Source organism: Nicotiana tabacum, chromosome 14, assembly GCF_000715075.1.
Source record: "Nicotiana tabacum cultivar K326 chromosome 14, ASM71507v2, whole genome shotgun sequence".
NCBI classification, from domain to species: Eukaryota; Viridiplantae; Streptophyta; class Magnoliopsida; order Solanales; family Solanaceae; genus Nicotiana; species Nicotiana tabacum.
Window position 1 is genome coordinate 51,850,752 of NC_134093.1, and position 10,453 is coordinate 51,861,204.

General features: G+C 40.0%; 2 protein-coding genes across 2 annotated transcripts; one reads left to right on the forward strand and one right to left on the reverse strand.

The window, feature by feature from the left end:
* The first annotated feature begins 368 nt into the window (after positions 1 to 368).
* LOC107809303 (pentatricopeptide repeat-containing protein At4g14820-like) lies at positions 369 to 3,104 on the forward strand. The gene is made up of 2 exons (XM_016633908.2): positions 369 to 1,025; positions 1,424 to 3,104. The coding sequence occupies exons 1-2, from the start codon at positions 424 to 426 to the stop codon at positions 3,015 to 3,017; spliced, it is 2,196 nt and encodes a 731-aa protein (XP_016489394.1). The 5' UTR covers positions 369 to 423; the 3' UTR covers positions 3,018 to 3,104.
* A 31-nt stretch (positions 3,105 to 3,135) lies between these two features.
* LOC107809304 (uncharacterized) lies at positions 3,136 to 4,804 on the reverse strand. The gene is made up of 3 exons (XM_016633909.2): positions 4,060 to 4,804; positions 3,674 to 3,823; positions 3,136 to 3,567 (listed from the first exon to the last, which is right to left on the reverse strand). The coding sequence occupies exons 1-3, from the start codon at positions 4,684 to 4,686 to the stop codon at positions 3,283 to 3,285; spliced, it is 1,062 nt and encodes a 353-aa protein (XP_016489395.2). The 5' UTR covers positions 4,687 to 4,804; the 3' UTR covers positions 3,136 to 3,282.
* Positions 4,805 to 10,453: the final 5,649 nt, after the last annotated feature.

Consider the following 10,453-nt stretch of genomic DNA (forward strand, 5'->3'; position numbering starts at 1 on the left):
TTTTAAATTTTAATATTATAATTATCTCTCATCTCACTGGTATTTATTGAAAAGTGCAGTTTAATAAAGAAGACTTTTGATACTTATAATATTAAACTAATATTTTTTCTATAAAACTTTTAAAAGTTGTGGTCATAATTATGTCAGAATATTTTTATAACTGTAAAATTATTTTATTAAGGTACAATGATAATTTTAAAGTTAGTGTTTTATAAAATCAATTTATAAGGTCATAAATATATTATTTTTCCAGAAAAAAATAATATTGCATAAACAGAGAAAGGGAGGGAGTAGCATTTTCATCGTTCTTCTTGAGAAATACTTTAATAATTTAAAGCAATCAAAATTGAAAATATAACTTCATATAGAAATATTTTTTCTGCAAATTGCAGACTTCCTCCAAAGAACGTACCTTCACATGCCATGGCCATAATGACCCACCCCATCACCCCGTTCACCACCCCACCCCATCCCCACCCACCCATACCCACCCACCAGCTATCCACCTCCATCTCCAAAGCCACCTCCCTCACTCAACTCAAACAAGTCCACACCCAAATCCTCCGCCAGAATTTGTCCCATTCCAGTTCCAATTCCCTCCTTTTCCAGCTCATTCTCTCTTCCATTCCTTTCCCTTCAACCTTTCACTATTCCCTTTCCATTTTCTCATCCACTTTGCAAAACCCTCCAAAAACCCATCTCATCAACAAGCTCTTTCGCGAGCTTTCGCGTTCTAAGGAATCCCAAAATGCGTTCTTGTTTTTGGAGAATGGTAGGAGGAATGGGTTGGAAGTTGACAGGTTTAGCTTCCCGCCATTGCTGAAAGCTGCGGCGAGGGGTTTTGCGTTGCGTGAAGGGGTGGAGCTTCATGGGTTGGTTTGTAAGCTTGGGTTTGATTCTGACCCGTTTGTTCAGACTGCTTTGCTTGGGATGTATGCCTCTTGTGGACAAATTCAAGATGCGCGGTTGGTGTTTGATAAAATGTCTCACAAAGATATTGTCACTTGGGATATAATGATTGATGGGTATGCTGTTCTCAATTTAAATATCCAAGATGGTTAATTATTTCCTAATGGGTAAATTGAATTGAAGTTGAAATGTTTATTAGGAATACTTTAGTTTTAGGAACCTGTAATTTGCTTCAAAAAAAATACTTATCAAGTAATGGAATGTAACGGACCAGATGGAGTGGAATAGATATTGAGGATTCATATGCTGATATGCCGAACCCCACTTGTGAATTGAGGCGTACTCGTAGTTGTTGTTTGTTGTTGTTGAATCGCTTCAAGTTTATGCATTTTCAAATATGTCAAGTAGCACGTTATCTCATGCTATGGTTTCAGAATTGCTGATTAAAACGCAAGTGATGTCTTTTAAGCTTATTAGTTATAGCTTGCTGACATTTTGTGTTGTGTGTTTACAGTTACTGTCAAAATGGCCTTTTTGATGATGTATTGGTGCTATTGGAAGAGTTGGGAAGCTCTAATTTGGAACCAGATGCAAGAGTTTTCACCACCGTTCTATCTGCTTGTGGTCGAGCTGGAAATTTATCCATTGGGAAAGTGATTCATGGGTTAATATCTGAGAATAATATCATTGCTGATTCTCGTCTGCAAACTTCTCTAATCAGCATGTATTCAGGTTGTGGCTGCATGGATTTGGCTCAGAATTTGTATGACAAACTGTCACAAAAGAATTTAGTGGTATCAACTGCCATGATTTCAGGCTACTCAAAGGTTGGGCAAGTTGAAGCTGCACGCTCTATTTTTGACCAAACGACAAATAAGGACTTGGTTTGTTGGAGTGCTATGATATCTGGCTATGCAGAGAGCGATCAACCTCAAGAAGCTCTCAAGTTACTTGGCGAAATGCAGGCATCTGGAGTGAAGCCTGACCAAGTAACTATGCTAAGTGTTATCTCAGCCTGTGCGAATCTTGGCACATTGGATCAAGCTAAAAGAATCCATTTGATTGTTGATAATTATAGATTTCGAGAAGCTTTGCCTGTAAATAATGCCCTTATTGATATGTATGCCAAATGTGGATCTCTAGAAGGCGCAAGAGGAGTCTTTGGTCGAATGCAAAGGAAAAATGTGATCACATGGACTAGTATGATTAGCGCATTTGCTGTTCACGGAGAAGCTGAGCAGGCCTTAATGCACTTTCATCAAATGAAGTGTGAACAAGTTAAGCCCAATTGGGTTACATTTGTGGCTGTTCTATATGCTTGTAGTCATGCTGGACTAGTTGAAGAGGGACTGCAGATCTTCTCGTCAATGGTGAATGACTACAAAATTACACCTAAACTTGAACACTATGGTTGCATGGTGGATCTTTACGGCCGAGCAAATCGTCTCAGGGAAGCCCTAGAGATGGTAGAGTCTATGCCTATGGCTCCAAATGTTATCATTTGGGGTTCATTAATGGCTGCCTGTCGGATCCATGGTGAGTTTGAACTAGGGGAATTTGCAGCTAAAAGGCTTCTCGAGTTAGATCCTGAACATGATGGGGCTCATGTCTTCTTATCAAACATTTATGCTAAAGAAAAAAGATGGGAAAATGTTGGAGACGTGAGGAGACTTATGAAATACAAAGGCATTTTGAAGGAACGGGGACACAGTAAGATTGAAATGGACAATGAGATACACGAATTTTTAACAGCTGATAAGAGTCATAAGCAAGTTGATGACATCTATGAAAAGCTAGATGAGATAGTTTGCAAGTTGAAGCAGGTCGGTTATGCTCCAAATATCAGTGTTGTTTTACTTGATGTAGATGAACATGCGAAGAAGGATGCGGTTCTTTTGCACAGCGAGAAGTTGGCTCTTTGTTATGGGCTACTGAAAAGTAATAGGGGATCGCCAATACATATAATTAAGAACTTAAGGATCTGTGAGGATTGCCACAACTTCATGAAGTTGGCGTCTAAGGCGTTTGAGAGAGAAATTGTTGTAAGAGATAGGACTAGATTTCACCATTACAGAGATGGCTCATGCTCTTGTAAAGACTACTGGTGACAGCAATTTGTGAAATAGAATTAGCTGTATACTACATTGTATTATATTTTCCTCATTTCTCTTTAGCATTTAAAATTTATCATCTAAGCGCAGGCAGAGCATTTCTGGCTACATGGGATATAATATTTACAGTTGAAATCGAAATGATGCAAACATTGAATATTCTCAAGGTTCAAGAAGAACACCAAAAATATAAAGCAAAAAAAACAGAAGCTCTCATAAGGGATGAGAATGCTTTCTCATAAGAACATCAGAAACCCCATCTTTAGGTTGGAATTTGGAACCTCTCTACTGTGAAATCACTGTGCTGGCTCGTGAAAGCAGACAACACCCAGAACTGTTGTTTCAACTTTTGAACTTCTCTTGTCAGCCTGAACTTCAAAAACTCCAATGCAGCTGAAACCAATTTTCCATTTTCAGTTAAAGGGCTTTGACTGTACTCTAGAATCCATGTATTTGGGTCCAATTGCACAGCAGAAGCACTCCACTTTCCTTGGGTCCATGAACTGTTAGACTTTCTAATCAAATAACCAATTTCCCCATTGGACCACTGTTCAAAATGAAGAGGAAAAGAGCAACAAAATCTTAACTTGATGAAGCAAACTCAAATGTCAACTAAAAGAAGAAAACCAGAAACATAGTCGAAATTCGGGTACCTCGGTGAGTCTTCCTGATAATATGGCATACGAACGCACAGAAAATCCAGCTGTGAGCAAACCAGCTGTTTGCAAAGGCCATCCCCAAATGCTCAACTCTTCTGAAATGGACTTGTACAATGTACATCGCGAAGTCAAAAGCAAACCATCCTATAATTAAGTTACAAGTCACTTACTTTTTGAAATGTAGCAAGAATATAACATAGAACAATTAAAGCAATAATCCAGCATTTATGCAACAGCACTAAGTGAATATATACATTGTATCAACAAAGACAAAAAATCTTAGTAGTATTTATGAAACAGCACTAGGTGAATAAATACTTAGAACAACAAAAACAACAGTCTAATATTTATGAAACAGAACCAAGTGTGTATATATATACCTGGTTGATTTTCCAAGTAGAATTAAGAGGGCTGCAACTTGACACTTCTTCATCATCAATTAGACCTTCAAGCTCCTTCTTCAAGAATACCAATCTTTCATTAAAATCTTTGAAACCCCATGATTTTTCACTCAAATTCCTGAAAATTTCAGGTGACAATTCTGGCTGCAAGAACCCAGAAACCACCCAAGATAACCCAACTTCCAACCCGAAAACAACACTCCACACAAAAACCAACCTCGCCAACAAAACTCCAAAACCGAATTCTCTCTTCTTCCTCTTCACCTTCTCATGAAAGCTCATTCTTGCTGTGGAATCAAGCGTAGGGGACATGGAGGAGAAAGAAGAAGCACAAGTAGTGTTGCTCGATTTGGGAGTGGAAAGAGTTGACGAGTCAAAAGAAATGGGGCTTCTTGGAAATTGAAGGGGCTTAGAGCCCTTGTGTATGCTGTTAGGGATTAGATCAAGGGTCGCATTGAAACTGGCTATGCAAATTTCACAGTTGCAGTTGGTATCTTTTCGACATCCCGGGAAATAATAGCTGTCTTTGGTTTCAGATTCCATGAGGATGCCGGTGAAAGACGATTTCACGCAAGACTTTGGAGTTGAAACTGGAGTTAATTTCATGGTGTTTTTACCTATGAAAATACCCAAAATCTGATCTTTTGTGGTTTTCTTGGTTTGTTTGGGAGGGGAGTTGGTTGAAGAAAAGATATATGGGGTGTTTGAAATTTGAATATAACGGTCATATCGTCCGGAAAATATATGGGGTATAAGTAATGACACATTTACCCCCCTTACAGATCCATTTTCTCACTTTGAACATATTTTATAAACAAAATTTATCTTTCTTTTCATGGAATTAGACCTAAATATAAGGGGATTTTTTTTCTTTTTTTGAGAAATGCTTATGGAACTGTATTTTAGTGGTTACAGAAATATGATAATTGAGAATGTGATGCTGTTAGTACCTACTATTACCAAATAGGTAATGACGAGATGAAAAAGTTTGGAACCCAATAGGTCAATGTTTTCAAAAGTATTAGGATAAACGGAAAAAAATAATTTAAATTAAATAATTATAAATGTATTGCTTGGTCAATTTGTCCCTAATTCCAGCAATCCTAGGATCAATGTTACTATATCCTCCTACCATATTATTTTTGGTAGTCAAAAGACTAAAGTTCAGACTTAAATCTCACGAGTTCAAATATAATTATATTATGAAAAGTTGAATAATTGAGAATAAAGATATCGTAATTCAGTTACAGTTATAGATTGAGAAAATATTACTATGTATAAATACTAAAATGAATTTCTTCTCACGATTGATTAACTCATCTAATGGGAATGATGCAGCATAAATCAAAAGTAGCGGTATTCGACATTTTAAAAAGCATAAAATGAAAATTCAAGTTGTCTAGGCACAAAATTAAACTAGTCCAGATCAAGTTCTATCCCTTTTTAAATTTTAACTTAACAACAACGACGACGACTTTGTAAAATTTCACAAGTGGGGTCTTGGGAGGGTAGTGTATACTCATACCTTACCCCTACTTCGAAGGGGCTGAGAGATTGTTTCCGCAATTGAATAATAATTAGGGTACTTACTGAATTTATGTGTTCAAATGCAATTGGTTACTAAAATTCCCTCTCCTCTTGGGTTTCTATATCTGCTTCTTATTAATATCTAAAACAAAATGAAAAATTCTTAGCTTGAGAAGTTAGTCGTGGCTTCTGAATGTCCAAAACTTGGATTGCATGACTCACTTTGGTTTGTGATATTTACCAAATTGTAATAATTTATAAAGATTCTTTGTTTGAAACAATGACTTTTACCAAATTGTAATAATTTGCAAATTGATCGGTCTAATGCAGGTAATATAAATATACCAAATTGTTTATTCGTAAAACAGTACAGTTAAATTTATATGTGATTTCTAAACAAGTGAATTAATCTGATCCTCAAATACTAAAGTAATTAAAGAAATGCGCAATACTTAGCCTTGAAATGGAGATAAAATCATGAAGAATAGTAATTCTGGGGGCAAAGCTTCCGGGTACAACAATGATGAAACCAAGGAACAAGAAAGTAAACTTGTGTAAAGCTTTTAATCTATTATAGCATAAATTTGCACGAAAAGTCGTGTCATTTACAATGATAATAGAGCTCATTATTTATAGCTACGCCTAGGGAACAAGGTCCTAGAATCGTACCCTTCTTTAATGTCAATTATGAGAGCCATTTTTGTCCATTCCCCACTTCATGAACGACCACAGACACAGAACTGAATGTAGTGGTTCTGCCGGTTGATGTACCAGCGGTGCGTAGCGTTGGCACTTGTTGCATTTTTGTACGAAAGCTTTGGCGTCTTGTTCCATGCGAGGCCAATAATAGTTTGCCCTTACCAGTTTTAGCACTAAAGAATCTGCACCCGAATGGTTTCCGCATATCCCTTCGTGGACTTCTCGCATAACGTAATTAGCTTCGGATGCTCCCAAACATCGGGCCAGTGGGCCTTGGAAAGATATTCTGTACAGTTGACCTCCTTTGAAGCTATACCGTGCTGCTTTGATGCGCAACAACCGGGATGCCTTGGAATCTTCGGGCAATTTTCCGTGCTCGAGATAATCGATGATCTCATTCCTCCATTCCGAAACCAAATTAGTCTTATTTACCTCGTAGTAGCTATCCACATCCAGGACCGAGTGCATCAGTTGTACTACCGTCCCAGAATCCAATCCCTTCATTTCCATTGATGAACTGAGGTTAGCCAGTACATCTTCTTCTGCATTTTCTTCCCTCGGGATATGAATAATCGACTATTCCCGAAATTGAGCGAGCTGAGCTTGGACCTTTACTACATATTGTTGTATGCGCTCCTCTTTGGTTTCAAAGATCCTGTAGACCTGATTTGCCACCAGCTATGAGACACACTTGATTTCTATGACCTCGGAATCTAGTCCCCGGGCCAGTTCGAGTCCTGCAATCAAAGCCTCATACTCTGCTTCATTGTTAGTTAAAGGGACCGTTCTGATGGCTTGCCTTAGGTTTCTCCCGAAGGCGTAGTTAATACTATGCCAAGCCCGGACCCTTTTACATTGGAGGCTCCATCCATAAATAAGGTCCAAACATCCGATGTCAATTATGGCACCATTGCTGCCTCTTTGGTTGCTAGAGGCAGCAATCCCGGACTGAAATCGGCCACAAAGTCAGCCAAGACTTGTGACTTAATCGCAGTCCTTGGTTTATATTCTATGTTGAATTCACTCATTTCGACCGCCCATTTTTCCAACCTACCCGAGAGTTCAGGTTTATGAAAGATGTTCCGCAGGGAAAATGTGGTCACCACAGCTATCAGGTGACATCGGAAGTAGGGCCTCAGCATCCGAGCAGCGACTACGAGAGCTAAGGCCAGCTTCTCCAAATGCGGGTAGCAAGTTTCTGCTCCCGTTAAAATTTTACTAACGTAATAAATGGGAGATTGCGTACCTTTGTCCTCACGGACTAAAACTGTACTTATCGCTATTTCCGAGACTGCGAGGTAGACCAACAATGTTTCACCTTTCTTTTGGTTTAGAAAGTAACGGAGAGCTTGACAAGTACCTTTTCAAATCTCTCAAGGCATGCTGGCATTACGGGGTCCACTCGAAGTTTTTTTTCTTTTCGAGCATTGCGAAGAAACGGTGGCATTTCTCTGATGACCGGGAAATGAACTTGCTCAAAGCGGCCAATCTCTCCGTGATCCTTTGGACTTTTTTCACGCTTGACAACTGGTCTGGGATGTCTTCGATGGCCTTGATCGTATCGGGGTTTATCTCAATCCCACTTTGTGATACCAGAAATCCTAGGAACTTGCCGGAACTGACCCCGAACACGCACTTCTCGGAGTTAAGCTTCTCGGAGTTAAGCTTCATGTTATGCTTTCTTAGGATGTCAAAAGTTTCGTGCAGATGCTTAAGGTGATCGGCTACATTCAAAGACTTAACGAGCATATTGTCTATATAAACTTCCATAGTTTTCCCTATTTGTTTTTCAAACATCTTGTTTACGAGCCACTGATAGGTGGCTCCGGCGTTCATCAACCCGAAGGGCGTTACATTATAGCAATATGTGCCAAAATTCGTTATGAACGAAGTCTTTTTCTGATCCTCCGGGTTCATCTTAATTTGGTTGTACCCGGAATAAGCATCGAGAAAATTCATTAACGCGTGCCCGGCCATCGCATCAATCATTTGATCGATGTTTGGCAGTGGGAACGAGTCTTTCAGGCACGCCTTATTCAAGTCCTTATAATCTACACGCATGCGAAATTTATTGTTCTTATTAGGAACTAATACTACATTAGCTAGCCAGTCTGGATACTTTACCTCTCGGATCGAACTGATATCAAGTAAGTGAGTTACCTCTTCTTTGAGAATTTATTCCTGGCCTCCGCAATAGGGAGTTTCTTTTGTCTTATCGGAGGTATGTTGGGATCCACACTTAGCTTATGTACAACCACCTCTGTTGGGATACCTGTCATCTCCGCATGCAACCACGCAAAACAATCGGCATTATATTTAAGAAATTCAATAAAGCCAGACCTGAGCTTGGGGTGCAGTCCTGTCCCCAAGTGGAATTTCCTTTCTAAGAACTTTTCAAACAATGCAACTTGCTCGAGCTCTTCCACCGTGGATTTTGTTGCATCAATCTCTTCTGATACCTGGAAATACCTTGGCACCTGATAAGATTTCGACGCTTCTACCCCCGGGCTAACTTCATTCGATTTAGGAGCGGGCGCCGGTTCTTATAGTTTCTATGCTGCGTGCTCCTTCCCTTTTCTACTAGAGACCAAAATCGCACTCATCTCACTTGCCGCCGGTTGGTCGCCCCTTATCTATTTAATTCCTTTGGGCATTGGAAATTTCAGCAATTGATGATACATTGATGGTACAGCTCTCATCTCGTGCAACCATGGTCTTCCCAAAATAATATTATATCCCATATCACCATCCACCACTTCAAAAAGAGTCTTTTTCATCACTCTTTTGACATTCGTGGGCAACAAAATCTCTCCCCGGGTTGTCACGCTTGTGAGGTTGAATCCGACGAGGAGTTTTGTGGCCGGAATGATGCTTCCGGTGAGTTTAGCTTGCTCCAATACTCTTCATTGTATGATATTGGCCGAACTTCTTGGATCCAATAGAACACGTTTTATTTTAATGTCTAGCACATTTAAAGAAAATACCAATGCGTCATTGTGCGGTAGCAACAATCCGTCTACATCATCCTCCGTGAAAGTGATGTCGTCTTCAGCAACTTCCCGGAGTCTCTTGCCAAGGGTTATTGCTACTTTCGTCTTTTTTGCTGCCGAGAAGGTGACCCATTTGATCTCGTTCCCACCGAAGATTATGTTGATCGTATGACACGGGGGATCTTCTCCTGCTTTCGAGGGTTCTGCGTTAACTCAGTTACGACCGTAGCTGTTCTTGGCCCGGCTACTTAAGAATTCTCAGAGATGACCATTCTTCAATAGTGTCGCCACTTCTTCCCGGATATGTCGGTAGTCCTCACTCCAGTGGCCATTCGTCCCATAGTATTCACACCACAAGTTGGGATCCCTCTGGCTGGGATCAGATCTCATCGGCTTTGGGAACCGTATTTCTTTGATGTTTCTCATAGTTGATACCAACTCTACTACACCGACGTTGAAATTTTATTTTCTGATAGCCTGGGGTAGGAAGGATCACGAGTACCTGACGTTTCTTTGTCCTGCAATGATCTATTGTTCCGACTGTGATCAGTCCTTCTATCGGTAGCGAACCTGTCTGCTGACCGAAAGCCTCTGTCGCGGCCTTCGGTCTGTTCTTTGGGCAAAAATCGGCCCCTCGAAGACCGTCTGTCTGTGTCGAAATCATCTTTTGATTTTTATTTATTCTTCATCCGTCCTTTTGCCGACGATGGGAAGCCAACCTGATCATCTTCGATCCTTATCTTTGACTCGTACCAGTTGTGGACATCTGCCCAAGTCATTTCTTGGAACTCAAGCAAACTTTCCTTTAGTTTTCGGAAAGCATCTCAGCTTCTCGGATTCAGACCCTTGGTGAATGCTTCAGCCGCCCATTCATCGGGAACAACCGAGAGAAATATCCTCTCCTTTTGGAATCAGGTAACGAACTCTCGCAGCAACACAGATTCTCCTTCTACAATTCTAAATATGTCGGCTTTTCGTGCCTGCACCTTTTTGGCCTCGACATGAGCCTTAACAAAAGAATTCGCGAGCATCTCAAAGGAATCTATGGAATGCTCGGGTAACAACGAATACCACATCAAGGCTCCCATCGTGAGAGTCTCTCCAAATTTTTTTAGCAAAACAGATTCAATCTCGTGAGGAGCTAAATCATTCCCCTT

Bases quoted from the DNA above. Each gene is read 5' to 3' on its own strand.
- LOC107809303 (XM_016633908.2), top strand. From the start codon at position 424: ATGGCCATAATGACCCACCCCATCACCCCGTTCACCACCCCACCCCAT. The intron at 1,026-1,423 runs GTATGCTGTTCT...GTGTGTTTACAG, and splicing joins TGGGATATAATGATTGATGG to TTACTGTCAAAATGGCCTTT.
- LOC107809304 (XM_016633909.2), bottom strand. From the start codon at position 4,686: ATGAAATTAACTCCAGTTTCAACTCCAAAGTCTTGCGTGAAATCGTCT. The intron at 3,824-4,059 runs GTATATATATAC...ACTTAATTATAG, and splicing joins CTACTTGGAAAATCAACCAG to GATGGTTTGCTTTTGACTTC. The intron at 3,568-3,673 runs GTACCCGAATTT...CATTTTGAACAG, and splicing joins TATCAGGAAGACTCACCGAG to TGGTCCAATGGGGAAATTGG.